The 17,883-nt window shown below is 47.7% G+C and overlaps 1 protein-coding gene across 1 annotated transcript; it reads right to left on the bottom strand.

The window, feature by feature from the left end:
* Positions 1 to 192: 192 nt before the first annotated feature.
* On the bottom strand, positions 193 to 17,839 carry LOC147140268 (high-affinity choline transporter 1-like). The gene is made up of 8 exons (XM_086044877.1): positions 16,972 to 17,839; positions 12,089 to 12,202; positions 8,923 to 9,078; positions 6,695 to 6,843; positions 5,246 to 5,389; positions 4,279 to 4,432; positions 3,950 to 4,167; positions 193 to 3,038 (listed from the first exon to the last, which is right to left on the bottom strand). Exons 1-8 carry the CDS (start codon positions 17,357 to 17,359, stop codon positions 2,487 to 2,489), a joined length of 1,875 nt encoding a protein of 624 aa, XP_085901003.1. The 5' UTR covers positions 17,360 to 17,839; the 3' UTR covers positions 193 to 2,486.
* Positions 17,840 to 17,883: the final 44 nt, after the last annotated feature.

The raw sequence follows: 17,883 nt of genomic DNA, 5'->3' as shown, positions 1-17,883 counted from the left end.
TGTTTAAATAAAACCAACCGTTGACAACTTTAGAAAATCGCTATTTTAAGAGCAGATTGGCAACTCAAAAGGTCTATTTTTTAATTTTTTTGAAGATTCCGATGGTTGTTAAGAATGAAGCCGGTCACCGGTCACCGTTACGTTGTTTTAATCAACCAGCTCTTGACAGCTATGTAATTATGACATGCCAAGTCAAAGGGGGCTAACAAAGGGTTTAATGACGGATCATTCACACTTGGTTGCATAGGCAGGCAGATTTTTTGATTTTTTTTTTTTTGTACAATTAAGTGCTCGTGCTTGAGAGCCCTTCTTCTCGCTCAGTCACGATACAATCAGCTGTTGACAATCACCTACTTGTCTAAGAAGCTAAAATACAATTAAAAACAAAAAGAAAAGAAAACCATATACAACACTTTTTTCAAACTGGCAAATTGTTTCACAATCGGCTGGTGGCAAAGTCACTTGACGCTGAACACATTCACGTCCTTTTTGGCAACGCTGGCCCCCTTCCGCCCCCTTCTGTCTGTGCCTGGAAGTGTCATTGCTGCATAAAATTGCAGAGAGGATGCTGAGCTCTTAAAACAGAGAGCATAGCTGTCGTTTTTTCCCCGTGTACACCGTTCAGTATACACGCCTTAAAAAATATTAAAAAATAAAAAAAATACAGTAATCCCCTGCATATTCACGCTTCACGATGCATGCGGACTCATCTATTTGCTTTTTTTTTTTCCTTTTTACACTTTCTGGAAAATTTCCACAAGATGTCGCCAAAACCCAATCTAAATAGGAATTGATGTCAAGGAAGTATGTTGAAGTGATACATCTCGATTGACACTTTAGCCTTAGAGGGCATTTTTTTTTCCCCCAAATCAAAGCATTTGTAAGTCATTTTCGAAGGGTAACGCAAGGCGCGCTGCAAACCGCGTGATGCGGCCGAACCTAAGGTTCATCGTCAGGCGCACATTATCTGAAATTTGAAATATAGCTGAAGCTAAACAGCTCTTTTCTTTTTTTGCAAGAAAACGTTTAGTCAGCACACACTTTTCTTATGAATATTGTGTTTGTGGAATGAGCCTGAATCGTTTGCCAATGCGAGGGGGCCGCCGACCAAAATTAACGTCACAACTTGACTGTCGAGGTTAGCAGACTCCCTGACAGATGACATCAGGTTGACTTTTTGTTTTGGTGGGTTTGGGGCCAATATGGTGGCAGAACACAATGATCTGCGGGTCAGTTCAAAGTGGGAATGGGGAGACATCAATTCATCGATGCATCGCAATCCTCCCCCGGCCCACCCCGCACAATATCGATTGGGCAAATCGTCTGAATCGATTGACCAGCGCCGGGCGCTTTGGGTGTGATTCACGTCGTATGGACGGAGGCCAAAAGGCCAACAAAATGGCGGCCAAAGCGAGCGGCGGCGGCTACTTTCAATTTTAAATGCGAGCTTTCGGCTCAATTTGCATTCCAATGAAATTCGGGAACACAAGAAATCCATCAAACGTTGTCAACTTTTAGACGTTTTGTTGTTGAAAAGTCCATCAAGAGTGGGAGAGTACAAGAGTACATCACGTCAAATACGGAATACGTATACACCCGGTAGGATTGTCAGGTCAATTCGAGGAGCCCAGAGTTGAAAGTAAATGTGGTGGGTTTTGCTGCACGCAAATGGAATAGGAACTGATGAAGTTGGCCCCAAGCGAAAATGCGGATTTCTACTTCTCTGGGAATCGCCATCAAAGCATTCCAATCGCTATTGACTGGCATGGAATCCAGATCAAATGAAAAGCCTCGTGGAAACGCTCAACAACGGCCGGCAACGTGGGCAACTCTGCTTTGAGCGCGTTCCAAGTGAAAACGATTTGCAACTTTGGGCCAAATTGCGAGCATGACTCCTGATGTCCGATCGCGCGATTGGCTTTGGCGGGCTGCATAAAAAGGCTGCAATGCGGCAGGACCGGGAGGTTGACGCGCCTAGGCTTAGCTTCGGGGGCCTATCTGGGAGGTCCGGAGACTCGCAGGCGACCCGATGGGGACTCGAGTCTCCTGCAGACCAGTCGGGTGGCCGGGGAGTCCCGCCGAACGCAAACATGTTGGATTTTTGGGGGGGGGAGTCTCGCGGAAACGTCGCCACGACGTCTCCTCCTCGGTCTTCAGCAGGTCTGGCAGAGCGGTGGGCAGAATGGCAAAAGGTCCGAGAAAAAGACGTTTGAATTCGCACGACTCCCCGTCCACCCGGCTCGTCTGCAGGAGACGGCGCAAAGGCGCGTCCGCGAGCGGCAGGTGGCCAACTGGTCTCCGCTAAAAGTCCCCTCTTCATTTTGGGCTTTTCCTCTGCCGCTCGCAAATGGAAGGGAACGTACACGGCGGGTCACGACGGGGCGGCCCACCAATAGCGGGGGATTACTGTACTGTACTACTAAACTTGCATACGTTTTGTTCCTAAACCATTGCGTACGGCGGCGTTTCAATCAAAGTCACGCCCGCTAAAAAGTTGATTCCAGCATGGGTTCGCACACTTCGTTGCTCTCGTTCTGTTCCTTCACGTCGTCGTCTTTGACGTCGTACTTGGAGCCGTCGGGCGTCTCGGCCGGGTCCCGCGTCAGCACTTGGAAGAAGTCCCACCTCTCGGGGATCACGCCTTTGTGGAAAAGCAGCGAGGCCAGGAAGGAGAAGGACAAAATGGACGCCACCGCCGCCAGCATGCAGATGGTGCGGATGGGCCAGCTCTGCACGTAGACGCCGTCCACCAGCGCGCCGCCCGGGAAGCGCAGCGCGGGCGGGATGCCCAGCACCGGCTCGCCGCACAGCACCCGGAAGAGCATCCCGCTCAGGCAGCCCAGGACGGCCCCGTAGCCGTTGGACACGGCGAAGAAGAGCACGCACACCAGCTGCGGCAGCATCAGCGTGTAGGTCAGGTCCGAGCGCAGCATCCAGATCATCAGCACGCTGTTGTCCAGGAAGGTCAGCGACGTGCCCGCCAGGCCCACCACCACCACCGAGGCGCGGATCACCCACTGCAGCTCCTGCTCGGAAGCCTGACGGAAGGGACGGGGAGGCGCCGGGCGCCAAAGTCACTCGCCGCCTTCTGACCTCGCTTTCACCGGCCGGCCGGGGGGACCTTTTGCGCAGCGTCGCACTTTGAACGGAGCTGCTCGTCAACACTCGCTTTTCATAAATCGCACACCCCTGGGAAACTCACCTTGATGTTTTGAGCGGGTGGGTGGAAAAAGCAATATGCTGTTCATGGATGCAGAGCATTTTGGGACGATGTTGAGATTCACAATGTCAACGGTCCGGCAGGTCGCTGTCGCTTGGTTTCAAAGGGCAAGTCAACTCCCAATAATTCTTTGCACCAATATGTTCTCTGCACCTTCGCTAGTCCAAACATGGCATTCCGATGAATATTGCGTTTGTAGAATTCTTTTCCGTCTCGGGGGGCGGGCGGCCGTTTTGCCACTTCTGCCGACTGAAAATGACATCACAACGGACCGCCCGGGGCTCAGGGAACGCCTCAACTACAGGGAACCGGCGAGCCGCGATTGGCCGCGCCCCGAGCAACCGTGATGTCATTTTCGGTCGACAGAAGCGACAAAATGACATGGCTACAACGGCCGGAACTCCTATTCCGCAAAAGCAATATTCATCCGAATGCCGAGCTTTAACTAGTGGGCCCGCAAAGAACATATTCTTGAAAAAAAAAAAAAATGTAGTAGATATTGTATGCATGCATATGCTCATCATCTTGGGATGAAGACTCAAATCATCAATGATGAAGCTGGTCATTGTTACTTTGAACCAACTGTGGTGGGCGACTTTGGAAAGCAAATGTTACGTCTGGGGCAGATGATTGATGACTAAAGGCCTAGCCCAGGAGGAAGGCCGCCCCCCCCCCCCCGCCACTCCCGAGACCCGTAGGAATGCCTCCCTCCCCCGCCCCCCACCTCACCTGAGTCCTGAGGATGCTCTTGTAGATGTTGGAAGTGAAGATGGAGGCGGCGGAAAGCAGGGCCGAGTCGGTGGAGGACATGACGGCGGCCGCCACGGCGCCGATGCCCACGATGGAGATGTACTGAGGGGTGAGGTGCTGCAGCACGATGGGCAGCACCAGGCCCGTCTGACCTCGCTCGAACGGAGACGGAGAACCGTATGACGTCATGTTCCAGTCTGACAAAAGACACCATTGAGCAGAGATGCCACTGACTTTTCTGACTTTTCGGGCACACGGGCGGCACTATGGCGGTAAATTCCTTCCAAATAGGCTTTCGGCCCGCGTACCTGTGGAGGCGGCCGCCGCGCCCAGCAGGATGGGAGGAATTCCCAGCGTGGGGACGATGAAGGCGGCGGCGAAGCAGGTGATCTTGGCCGTGGTGGACGAGGCGGCAGACAAAGTCCTCTGGTGGAAGTTCTGAAGGCCCAGGTTGCCCAAACCCTTGGCGAGAAGACGCAAGAACGAGTGAAGAATGGATTGGATGCAAAAATACCGACATGCGAGCGCCGTGTGCCGACGGTGAATTCAACTCAAGCAGCAGTTTGCCGGATAACATCTGAACATGTTCTTCAGAAGCAGACTTGAAGCTGTTTGACGTCACGCTTTCAAACTGAACGCGCCCAAAATGTGCCACCTTGTGCATGCGAAACAACCGCATTGGGAAAGTTCGCTTAGCCGAATGCCAACAAACAAGGCAAAACGCCATAGACAGGCTAACAAATAGCATCCATGTGGCGGTGGCTTGACGTTGTCAGCAATGGCTATTTGAATACAAACGGTGCAGCAACACGTGTAGGCAGGCAATGTAATGCAGAAAATGATTATTACTGCATTTAACTGCTTATTGAGCACCCACAGTAGTTGTGAAACTCGTCTTCCTTTGTCTCTTGATGACTGTATTATACTCCCCCGCTGTGGCCAATCTGAGCCGCAATAAAGAAATCATGATGCGCAAACTGTCTAATGCATTATATTCTATTCAGTTATGTCGCAGCAATATATTTTTGATCAAGCGCATTATTATAGAATGCAATTTTACTCATGAAGGAACGGATACCATTTTTTGGTTGTGTTTTTTGGGAGGCTGGAACAGATTAAGGGCATTCTCAATTCAACTCGTATCTCAAGGCAACACTGTGGATGAATTGGATATTCGGTATTCACACATAAGCACTTTTTTGTTTCAATAACATCAAAAGAACGGTAACAACGCCGAAGATTCTCCCTGACTTTTTCGGGGGGCCTCTCACTCACCAGGATTAAGAAGTTATCGATCCAGCGCCACACTCGGTCCTCCTCCAGCGTGCCCACCCAGGGCGGCTGGAAGGTGTAGTTGTACGCCGTCTGGGTGATGTCCGTCACGGCCGGGCTCATCAGAGCGAAGGGGACGCACATCCACTGTGGGGGGGGGGTTTCAACAACAGGCACACATTGAGCACGCTGCTCGCCAACGTTACGCTACAGGCCGCAGACTTGCGACCGCAGCTGCAGCGCTCACGGAGCAACTGACAAAGTTGCGGGCTGCATTTTCGAGTCCGCTTCAGGGGTCCGAGTTCAAATTTGCGTCGGCTCTGCTTTGGTGTTCGCACGTCTTTGCGCACGACGACGACAAGCACACGTCCGCCGCGGTGGTTCACGCGATGACAGTTTTGGCACTTTTGCTAGCGTGCTCCCCGTCAACGTGATGCTAAAGGCCGCAGAGCTGAACCAACACCACGGCGGTAAGCCTGTCAAGACGACGCGGAGAAAAGTCCAGATGCTAACAGCTAGCTGCTCCACGTCATGTAGGGTCCTCTGCGTGGCGGGTATTTCATCAAATGAGAGTATCGCTGTAGCACTCAGTCAAAGACGTCATGAAAATGGCTAATATGAAAGCAGTTCCTGGGATTTTGATGGGTTGCCAACCAGCGACATCTGTAAGGCATTTAAATGTATTCTGAAGAGTAATGCCGACAATGTGGATGATATACGGTTGACTGTTTCTTCTGATCGTTTTCTGCTGTTGGGGCAGGCAAAGAGGACAGCTTGTTCGGCGGCTCGGCCTTTTATCTTGACAGAGTGAAGAGTGAAACGCTTCGGATTTTCATTCGTGTAAAAAAAAAAAAAGAAAAAAAAAAAAAGGCCAAAAAATCTGAACCCTTTTGTTGAAAATGAAAGGATCTCTGCGAGTGAATTTTTAGTGAGTCATAAACCTCCGCATTGCAAAGCTACTCTGTTTTTAACACCAGTGTTGCCATAACGCATGGATGGATGGATAGAGTTAGATAGATCGATAGATAGCTCGATAGATAGATAGATAGAAACGGAAAATAATATAATTGTGTGACAATTAATGTTAAAAGAAATATGATGGTGGTTCCGTTCGGAGACCCAAGAGCAGAAACTCCAAAAGCCCTCTTTGCCCTGTCGCGTTAGCAAATGCCTTAGCCTTCAAGCGTCAGATGACACATGAAGGCATGTGACAAATATTCCACAAAGTGACGCCGGCACTTGACGCGCTGCTCTCCCGGCCAGCTGAGGTGATAGCGCTTGCCAAGATGTCTCTGTGAGTGCCCTCACTTGTCAAGTCTCCAAAACAACAACAACAACAACAGCAGCAACTAGGACAACCACCACCACCGCAACAGCAACATCGCGAACCATCAGGATGAACAACCACAAAGAGAAAGCGCGCCGGCCAAAGCGAGAAGAGCGAGTACTGACCAGGCTGATGAAGATGAGCACCAGCTGGATGATGTCAGTGTAGGCCACCGAGTAGAGTCCGCCCAGCAGCGTGTAGGTGATGGCCACGGCGGCCGAGATCCAGATGCTCACCGTGTACGACAGATCCAGGATCACGCTCATGGTCACGCCTGCATGGCGCGCACACACGCACACACGCTTGAGCAACCTCGGCCATTTGTGGCCACAACAATGAAACATTGACACTGGAAGCAATCGTCACGCCTGACATTTTTGTTTTGACCGCTCTCGATAATTCCTTTGGTGCAACCTGAAATTTTGAACTTGATGTCAACGGATAATTGCACCAAAGGACAATTCGTCTTCAGTGAAGCTCACGCACATTTTGGGACTGTGGCAAGAAACTGGCGAAAGTCAAAAGCATGAGGATGAGCTCGGATTTGAACCCACAGCCTCTGAAGTGCGAGGCAGAGGTGCTAACGAGTCGTCACCCCTTGAGATCATTGTTGTTGCTTTACTGAGAAACACATTTACATGCAGTCAAACATTTCAGGGTGCACTGAATTTTCTTACACAAGTCAAAGCTAAAATACAAATGACGGATTACCTCCATTATTTTTTTCAAAGGTCTTTCTATGGTTCCGATTTTTCAGATTAGTCTGTCATAAGATATTTTATGTCGTCTTTTTTTTTTTTTTTTACGAACATCACTTATTGTTAGTGGTATAAAACACCATTCACTTTCATTTTTTCAAACCTTAATAACCAAAATAAAATTGTTACTTGAGATGTATCGGACAATTTATATTGTATACTAATTTTAGCCAAGGAGAAGGATTCAATCCTGCTGATAATGGGGAATGCACAAAAAAATATATCAGGGGTTTCATATCGAGCCCAAAAGGTAAACTTGGATGTAGGTGAAATGTTGAAAGAACTGAAGTTGGAAATGACAAAATCAGACTTTTTTCCCCACATGAGCACAGCAAAATGATCAAAAAAAAAAAAAAGTACCGGTAAGTGAAGTGCCCACAAACGTGCAGGGTTAGTGTTGAAAAAACAATATTGGCTTTGGCGTTCCCACTTTCCTGGCAACAAATGGTGAGAAGACCGCAAGCATAACGAGAAATCGCAGCGTCACAGTTGGACAGCGCGGCCAACTGCGCACAATAAACACAGATCGCATGTCTTGCTCCACAGTCACTCGTCAACATTTGTGCCACTAGGGGGCCCTCTCTCAGGCGGAGGGGGGCGCGGGGCGCTGGGGGCGCTCAGTTTAAGCCTTCGAGACCCTGATGAAAAGTCCATTCAGACATTTGCTTTCCAAATAAAGAGAATATTACTGACAACAAAGTGCAAAGTAGGGCAGCAACTAACGATTCTTTGAATTGATTCATCCGGCAATTATTTTTTTAATTAATCAACGAATGGGACAACAATCAATTGTTAATTAACATCCTTTTATTGAAAAACAGGACATTATGTCAAAGTCACAGCGCAAAACAAAATGCAGGGGTATAAATCGATGATGATTCCGTCACAGCTTTGGCCCGTAAAAGCTGCCAGAAAATTGTCAAAAATGTTGATTGTTGTTTTCCAGAGTAAAAGCAAATGTTTGCAAGTGTTTCATTTGGGAAAACCCCCACAAAGTCTGCTTTCGTGGAGGATGGCAGAAATTGGAGATTTACTGCTGTGAGTCTGTCTTGGGTTTTTGGTTAAAAAAAACTTGAATAATGATGTTCAATTTGTTAAATAATAAGTTACATTTATTGCAAGGGCCAGTTGTCAGTCCAGCGCCTCAAAAACAATCCAGGTTGTTTGATGGCCTGATTACCGTTAGTCAACTTTACAACGACAGCTTGAAAGGGTGGCACTTTTGCCAAAAGGGCAACGCCACCAAACGTGGGGCTAGCTAGCACCCTGAAAAGTGTAAAGTGGACCCTCGCATACCCACGGATTCAACCCGTTTTTTCAATGTCGTTTTTAAGAGCAGCTTTTATTTTTTGGGTTATTTATAAGCGGCGTCAATTATCCGTGGATTGTCGCTATTTGCGGGCCGGCCCGCTCGCTAGCCCCACTGCATTCCGTCTTGTTTCGTGCGGGTCGGCCGACGCTCTCCCACGGGAAAAGCCAACACGTACATTTGTAGCTGCGAGCTAAAAGCGGCCGCGCACCGCTTGCGTTTCACTCGACACTGGCGCCCAGCTGCCGTCGTGCGTGGCGGGTACGGCGTGCGCAGGCATTCTTACCTAATCCTATGAGCGTGCCCGTCACCCACATAATCTCGGAGACGAGCGCGGCCAGGGAGAGGGCGGCCGTGGCCACTTTGCCGTACTTGATGTGGAAGGGGTCCATCATGGTCACGTACTTGCTGTTGCGCATCGGCTCGGCGAAGAACAGGCCGCCTTGGGGACGCAAACAGGCAAAGACAGCAAGAAAAAAAAGATGCTTCAGGGATGATTTGGGAGACGGCCGCAACCGGCTGCCGTCTGTATGCACCAAAGGACGTCAGCACAAACAGATGAATGTTGACACTCGCTGGGAATAACACATCCTAAAGTAAGCGTGGCTGAAGGAGCCACCACAAGCTAGCCAAAGACAATGACGTGATCCGACCATTTTCAGTATAAAGCACCCTTAGCACCCTAACTCCTTCCTTTAAACCCTCATTTGAAAGCCTAACCCGGGCTTGCAACCCTAATTTGAAACTCTGACCTAGACTTAAAACCGATGTTAATCATTAGTCTGTCTATGTGCTAGCACGAAGCTAGCAGGGGCATTATTTGGTTATTTTAAATACACCACGTAGAATTAGTCCATAATCCATATCATTTTTGTAGACATGATGAATTTGACTATTATTGTTATTCTTCTTCTCCAAAATAAATCACATTTTTGAGGGACACAAAAACTCTGGCGAAAACGTTGCTATTTTAAAGTTGGCATGCACGATTACAAGCGACCCCTACAGACGTTTAATTCTCTTTTTGTTTTCTGTGTAGCTTTCGAGTAGACTTCAAATGAGAGTGGCAATAAACAGCTCGGAGCCTCTTTTTTGCAGAATCAGTCGTTATCTGCTAAACCGCCGCATGTCGTGAAGTGAGTTGAGCCACTGCCACTCCACAGCGCCCGTTTCTCAAGTTTGTACTCACAAGTCAAAGAAAGAAAAAACAAAAAAAAAGACCGTACGACAGGTCGTATCTCAAAAAACGTGTAAGACGGCCCGCTCGTATCTCGAGATGCAAGCATGTGCTGCACGGCTGCCAAACACTCGGTTAAGGAACCCGTTACATAATATACTGTATGAACTGCTGCGTGAAAATACTGCGCAGACACCCACACACACACACGCACGCACACACACAGACGGGGAGAGAAAATGTCCGTTGATCAAGAGTAAGAGGATCAATCATGTGACTTTCATGTGGCGAAGGAATGTCCGCTAATCTGCACGTACAGCACGTGACCTTACGCAACCTGTTGTCTGAGTGCACTTATGTCATGCCACAAATGGCCCGCTTCGTTTTTTTTTTTTAATGCCACCCGACCCCGTCATATTTGTTAGTCATCCATCTAGCCAGTCCGTCGGCCATTTTCTATAGCCGGTTAAAGGGGAACTAAAGCGCAACGTGTTTAAAGCAAAAATACATTGTATGCCACCGTAACAAGACTGGAAAACTCTGATTAGCATTGCGTTTGTGGAATAACAGTTCCGTTGAACAGAATAATGACTGTAATTTTGCAGCCCCTTTAACAACTGCATTTTCCTAGTAGCCATGTAAAATAAACACACAGCAGAACTGCTGCTATCCAAGAATTATCCGCATAGTCATTATCCGGACTGATAAGGATTTTTTGGAGGCCGATGCCTACTGTGATATTTGGCAGAAGTCAAATTCAGATAACCAGGTAATCAGTTGATGGATACAAAATATACGTACTGAATGAAATAACTTCTCTTTTGGTCCCTTAATACTTAAATCAGTCAAGACGTGAATTACAAGGGATTTGACATTCATTTGTCCTTTAGTATTAACAGAGAGTGCAATCATATGTTGTCTTAGGTCTTAAAAAGAGCCAATATCGGCTGGCCGATGAATCGGTTGGGCCCTAGCACGGTTTTTCAAAGAAATATTCTGCTGCCGACAGTCTGGTAAAGCAAGATGCTAAGATATGAGAACAGGTTTTAATAGCAGCGAGATTGTTCAGCGATCCAATTACTAGCGAGGCACTATGTCATGTGTGTTTCTTTTGAGATGTACAACCTTGATAAACACGTGGCCTTTGTTTCTTTTTTTCCAGTATTAGTATTTACGTAGCTAGCAAGTGATTCGTAAGAAGCATAAAGGACTCTGCCAATGAGCTGAACTGAAAGGAATTGCTTTGTTTTGTTTGGCCCAATGCGGAAGTCAACCTGATCACATGAAACGGGAAAGCTATCACGTTATAATCTTTTTTTTTTTCATTCTGGTGTGGAATAAATGCGCTGATTGTGAAGTCAGTGAATCCCAAGGCAGCTTTCCGGCGGTGCGCTGTCGCTTTAAGAGATTTCCACTGTGACCTTGGAGGCTATCAGCGGAGCACTTGAAGGTCGTAACAATGACGAGCACATAAGTGGGGGCAGGAAGCAGGCAACACATGTCGTCTAGTCAGCGTGGTGTATCTTTTCCAATGAGTCACGTTCTTCCACCCCCCCCCCCAAAAGAACATTTGGCAATCTTATTATTGCTACAACTCTTTCTTGTCCTTCTAAAGTTTCCACGTTCCTCCACCAATTCAAACCATTCCAAAGTCAAAATGTTCAGCTCGTTCATTGGGAATTGTTTGTCATTTTTGAACAATTGCCAATGTCTGCAGAATTGCACATTTTCCTTTTTAAAATCCTTACTCTGCACCTAAAGTGGCCTTTCTACCCCTCAGCCATTTGCCCAGCTCAAAGCGTCCCAAGTTTGAAAACATCCTCCCCCTCATTCAATGTGGAAAGTCGTCCGACTTTCGTCCGACTTTCCACATTGCCCAAAGGGCTTTGGCGTCAGCTCTTCAGCAATCAGCACGCGCCCAATTTCCACAGAAATGGCCTTCTCGAGTTGTTATTGTGATTGTTGTGATCACATGCTACTTGCAGCCAGGCTTTGTTGGCCCACTTTTGATTCTTCTGAACCCAGGAGGGGTCAGCCTCGGACCTTGTAAACCCTATTTGGACTCCAGCGCCAACGCGACTTAAGTGTTCTTAAGGACACAAATCCTCCTGTTGTGAGGGCGCGACGAGACTCTCCTTGTTTGGACGTCACCGCTTGATTTTTTGGGGGGGCATTTTTTATGGCGCTTTGCGAAAAAGAGGCGACGGCGCCGGGGCCCGGGCGCCGAGCGAGAGGCGGCGAGCCGCGGCGGCCTGCCCTAAAAAGGAGCGCTCACCGAAGATGAAGCACATGGTGGCCGTGACGGGCATGACGGCCCAGATGAGCCCCATGGACGGGTTGTAGACGGCCTCCGCCGTGCCCACGATGAACCCGCCGCCGACCCACGTGGCTGTTGACACAAGACACACGCGCACACATCACATCTCGGCACCTCTTCGTGTTTGCACGCCACCAACCGATCCGATGCATCGCCCATACGCCACTTACGTTGCATACCTACGTCACATTTTATGGACGGACCTGCAGACGCATCAAGTTTGATCTTACAGTAGACGGTTCTATGTGCAAGGAACCAGCCAGGAGCCCTCTGGGGGTCATGCCACCTTGAGTATCCAATCATATCAGTTGATTCTCTTTGCAGCTTTGCAATGTTGACAACAAAGAGGCACTATTTAGGGCCACCCGCTAAAACACGAACCTCTCGGATGTCCAATTCCTCTAGTTGAGGGGCCACATTCAGCCCAATTTGAGCCCAAGTGGGCCGGACCAGGAAATTCCTGACCTAACGAGATACAAATAACTGTATATAATATTTGCATATTATTCCTCGTCCCAAAATAACAATATATTGTAGAGTAATATATCTAGCACTATTTATGAATGAAAGGTTAGGTTCAGCAAAGGGTGAATTTTTTTTTTTCCCCTTGAAACGTCATCGCTCCAAATCACACCGCATGGTCAAATTCGTATTGAGCAAGCTTTTAGAGGCCATTCTCAAAAAACTAAAATGAAAATATCTCCAAAAAACGATGTGCTAGAAAAAATGTCAAGGCAATTTTGACATCGGTTTTAGGGAGACATAAACCCATCTCGGATTCAGATTTGCTGTTGACCAGTGTTATTATCTTGTAGCAAATCACATCAGCAATTTGAAATTTATGAACAAAAACAATTTCAACAGTATCACGAATGATAGTTGTCCTTTAAAACATGCAATTTACACATCAAAGTGGATGTATGGACCGTTCATAAAATAACGTGTAATGAGCGAGAAATCCTTTTCATTTGACCTGAAACGGGAAGTCAAACCAAACTTTTTTCCCCCCCAAAAATATGTTCTATGCAGGCCCACGAGTTGAAACACGGCATCCGGATCAATATTGCCTTTGTGGAATATGAGTTAAGCCGTTTTTGTCCATCTCAGCGGGCGGCCATTTTGTCACTTCTGTGGACTGAAAATGACATCACAGTTGCTCAGGTAACGACCAATCACCCGAGCAACTGTGATGCCATTTTCGGTCCAGAGCAAGAGACAAAATGGCCGCCCCCTGAGATGGACAAAAACGGCTTAACTCATATTCCACAAAGGCAATCTTGATCCGAATGCCGTGTTTCAACTCGTGGGCCTGCATAGAACAATTTCTTGGAAAAAATATATGCTTGGGTTGACTTCTTGAATCTATCTGGAAATCTTGACAACCTCGACTGACTCATCACAGCCTACAAACTCATGGGAAGTTTTCAGGAAGCGGGTGTGGTCGATCCCCTGCCTCGTAGCCGTAGACATCAAAATACGTACGAGTCGTGGCAGTGCGTGAAAAGGGTTTCACCGAGTTGCACAACCGAAGCTGTTGACTGCCATTTTTGCAACAGTTGGTCCCTCCGAATATTTCTGCATTTTCAGCCACGTGCATCCTTCACAGCGCAAAGGTGGCACAGCGCCATTTGAGACAAAGTCGTCTTTCACCAGCATCTTTTGGTCGCAACGAGTGCATCAATATCAGGCGTCAAATCCTGAATAATGGCCAATTTTACAAAGTTACTGAAGTGGCCGTTGAAGTTGATCAGTGTGACCTCCAGTGGACAAAGTAGCAACAACAGTTACTTTCATAGAAGACCTGTAGCTCATGTGTCCGCTGTCGGAGTCCCTGACGGGCCGCTTGTGGCCTGCGCGCCGTACGTTAGACATCCCCAATGGTGTCACAGACCACAAACAGGATGTTTGCAACATGGTACATTAGCGATGTACAATCCATTAACATGCAACATTAGAGGTACACAGAAGGTACATTCATTATAATGCACAGAAATAGGTTCAATTCACAATGTTAATTCACATTCAATATGACGCATTGAACGTTTCCGTCGTTTTCTCCAAATGAGGAAGAGGAAAAATGGAGGCAAGCGGAAAATTTGTGCTGACGATTTTGTTTACTACTCTCAAATTCGCGCACGAGGACTAAGCAATTTGAATCATCATTCTTCCGGCATTTGGACTTTTTTCTTGAGATTTTGCTCATCTAAGATGTTGGGAAACACACTCGAATGCGCATAGTGAAATCATACTTGACGTTCCATATGTAGCATCGTTTTTATCATTTCACGTATATAAACCTCGAGTGGATCAAATTGACACCACAGTCAATGCCCCTGCTTTACCCTGAGCGTGCGTGCGTGCGTGCGTGCGTGCGTGCGCGTGTGCGCGCAGGACCGGATGGATCGTGCCAAACTGGTCGATGGACCGACGGTGTCCGGAAGCCAAAGGGGGCCAAACGCGGCGCAGTACTTGCGTGCCAGCAGCGGAGGCGCCGCCGCTTGGGATGGCCGCTCAGGCAGAGTTGGACTGTGCAGTATTGTCCAGTAGCTACCGTGTCATTGGGACCATGACGAGTTCCTGAGGAGAAAGTCTAGCTCGCAACCCACTCCACCAATTTGTCCTGCTAATTTTAGGATTGGCAACAATTTTGCAAGATGAAACTAACAAGCTATTTGAAAGTCCTGACACCGTTAACTTTGATCTTTGGCATCACCACTCGGACACACAACACGTCTTTGCCGTTCAGGGAACACTTGGTTTGAAATTGATTCCAAACTTACCTCAGGGTATTTATCTTCTGCACTGCTCTAATGTGGCATATTTACATCAAATCCCCCCCCCCCCGTCAAATAACGTACCATTCTTAGGTCCTCTCTAAACACCTTTATGGTTGCATTTTGAAGTTCTTGAGGCCTGTAATTTAACAAAAGCAGGTTATATTTTATTCTGTGCACCTGGAATGGGCCGTAATTCCATTACAAAAGACCTCGAAGGGAGTGTAATCGGGTTTGACACAGACTTAAAATCGCATTTTGGTGATGATTTGACATCATAATTTGAGATTTTAGTGATATTTAATACAACTGTGATCCGCCATGCGCACATACAGTGGATATGAAAAGTCTACACACCCTCGTTCAGATGCCAGCTTTGCGTCATAAAATGACAGATATTTGTGATGATAAATCATTTCAAAACGCTTTCAAGCATTATTCTGACCTACAGCTCAAATGAAAAACAGAAAGGAAATCTTTGAAGAAGGGGAACTAAATATACACCAGCGTTTTTATGCACTTGTTTTTCGTGGTAAGGCATAGACGACGGCAGTTTGCTGCCACGCCAGTACTGTACTCAATGTACTCAACTGCCAGTACTTGCCAGAAATTCCTTCAGCTCCTTCAGTGTTGCTGGCAGCCTCCCAGCGATCATCTTTCTTCCCGTCTTTTCATCGATTCTGGAGGGATGACCAGTAGTTGGTCATTGTTTTAGGGTTCGAGTTTTCTCCAATTGCCTTGGAAATTCTTTTGTATCCCTCTCCTGACCGAAATCTTTGACAAATGAGATGGCTCAGATGCTGTGGGAGCTCTCTGCAGATTACAGCTTGTGCTGTACGAGGTGACGACAAAAATGTCAGGAAAAGTTGACTAGAACATCTGAACTTTGTTTGGGTTTTAATCAAGGGCACTTGAAATGGTGGCTGGTGTGTGTTGACTCCAAATTTACATGAGTTTGAATGTGAGAGGGTCCATTTTTGCCAAAGTCCCTTCTTGAAAAGATTTGAGTTTGTTTCAGTTGAGTAGTCCAGGTTAAAGGCCACAACAACGGTGGGAAAAGTTTTGATCTTGGTTTATCTTGGTCTATTTTTTTTTTTTTTTAACACCACAAAAAACTGACCTTTTGAACAGGGGTGTGAAGCCTTTTTATAGCCGCTGTATTTAATCTGTGTACCTCTGATGTGTTTTTGTTTTGATTTACGGGTTCTAGTTCCTCCTCCATTATAACTCAGGTGATTGAATGATCCTATTTCACATCTAATGTACCAAACTACACCCCGTTTCATGTACTGTATGCCTTTAAGGGAGCATTTTTACATCATATTTAATGTGTAGCTCTTATGTACCATATTTAGCTAGTGTTTAACGTCACCTCTAATTTGGCATGTTTACATTATCCTTTGTTAATGTACCATTAGGTCATAATTAATGTCTATATGCCTCTAAGGTACAATTTGACATCATCTTTAACGTGTATGCATCCGAAATGTACCATTTTACTTTACATTTAAAGTTCTACACATTTATAATGTATTTTTTCGTTTTTCGTGTCTTATGCACATTACAATTGACATATGTACCCCTAATGTAGACTAAGATTTTGCATCATACAAAACGTCCTATCATTTTTACAGCATATTTACTGTGTACATGTTATTTACCACCGCAATGACGTCCACTCTGCTTTAGCATACTTACGTCATATGTGATACTCTATCCACCTCGAATGTACCGCTATTACGTCAGATTTAAGGTCTATAGTGTACCATTTGTACATCGCGTGTATATCATGCGTCCGCCCTTCGAATGTATTTTGTCGTGAGCGCCTGACTTTGTTTCTTTCGTATGTGCAAAGTCTGTACCTGCGATGGAGCGCATGTTGTGCATCCTACTGTGCCTTGTCGACACCTCGAACCGCACAACGAGGCTTGAGCCGTCACGTGGACGAGGTGAAACGGAGGTCGAATTCGGATTCATTTGGCCCATTTCCCACGCCTAAAGCGGCGCAATGGCCCGAAAGGGGAAAAGAGAAAAAGAAGAAAAAGGCGCCTCGGCGGCTGTACTCGCCCGTCATGGTGAAGATGCCGACGGCCAGGTTGATGCCGCGGTTGCCGAGCAGCGCCATCTCCGTCTGGTCTCCGCGGCACTTCTTGGCCTCCCGCTTGGACTTGAAGGAGGCCCACACGCCGATGGCCAGCACCAGAAGGTAGAAGAACATCATGACGCTCACGCCGGGGATGTTGAGAGCCATGATGGACGAGCAGCGGGAGCGAGAGGCGGCCGAGGAGCGAAACGACGACGACCAGGAGGAGGACGAGGAGGAGAACGACGAGAAGGAGGAGGACGAGGAGGAGGAGGAGGAGGAGGAGGAGGAGGAGGAAGAGGAGGAGGAGGAGGAGGAGGAGGACGCACCGAGCGAAAGACCGAGCGACAGTGGTGGCGGCTCGGCGAACATCTCCCCCCGCCCCCGCCCCCGCCCCTCCGCCGCCGTCCCCGCCGCCTCACGCCGGGCTCGGAGGAGGGAGGAGGGATGGTGGGGGTGATGCTGGGTCCCGCCTCCCGGCCGCCGCTCCGCCAATGGGAAGCCGCGCCGGGGCTGGGTCGGGCCGGGCCGGGCTGGTTGGGCCGAGCGCGTCACGACTGGATGCCGGTTCGTTGACTTTGTCCTATGCGAGCCGCCCTGAGGTGACGATTTGCTGCAATGTGCTGACGCCGAGCCCAGACGCCATACTGGAATACACCAGGGAGGAGGAGGAGAGAAAAAAAGAAAAAAAAAAAAAGACACCGGCAGGGACGGAGGAGAACTGCCCCCTGGCCCCCTCCCTCTCAGTGGATGCAATGTACATTAGCTAATCAATATCGCACATGCACAGGGAGCCTGATGACTTATTGGGCTTCTTACTTGATGAAAAGACTCCATCACATACTGGAATGTACTCAAGTAGTGGGCGGGCCGCTTTCATGAAAGGGAACCACGGG

Source organism: Filicampus tigris, chromosome 11, assembly GCF_054856515.1.
Source record: "Filicampus tigris isolate MCC_2025a chromosome 11, RoL_Ftig_1.0, whole genome shotgun sequence".
NCBI classification, from domain to species: domain Eukaryota; kingdom Metazoa; phylum Chordata; class Actinopteri; order Syngnathiformes; family Syngnathidae; genus Filicampus; species Filicampus tigris.
This window is presented reverse-complemented; position numbering and strand designations above follow the sequence as displayed.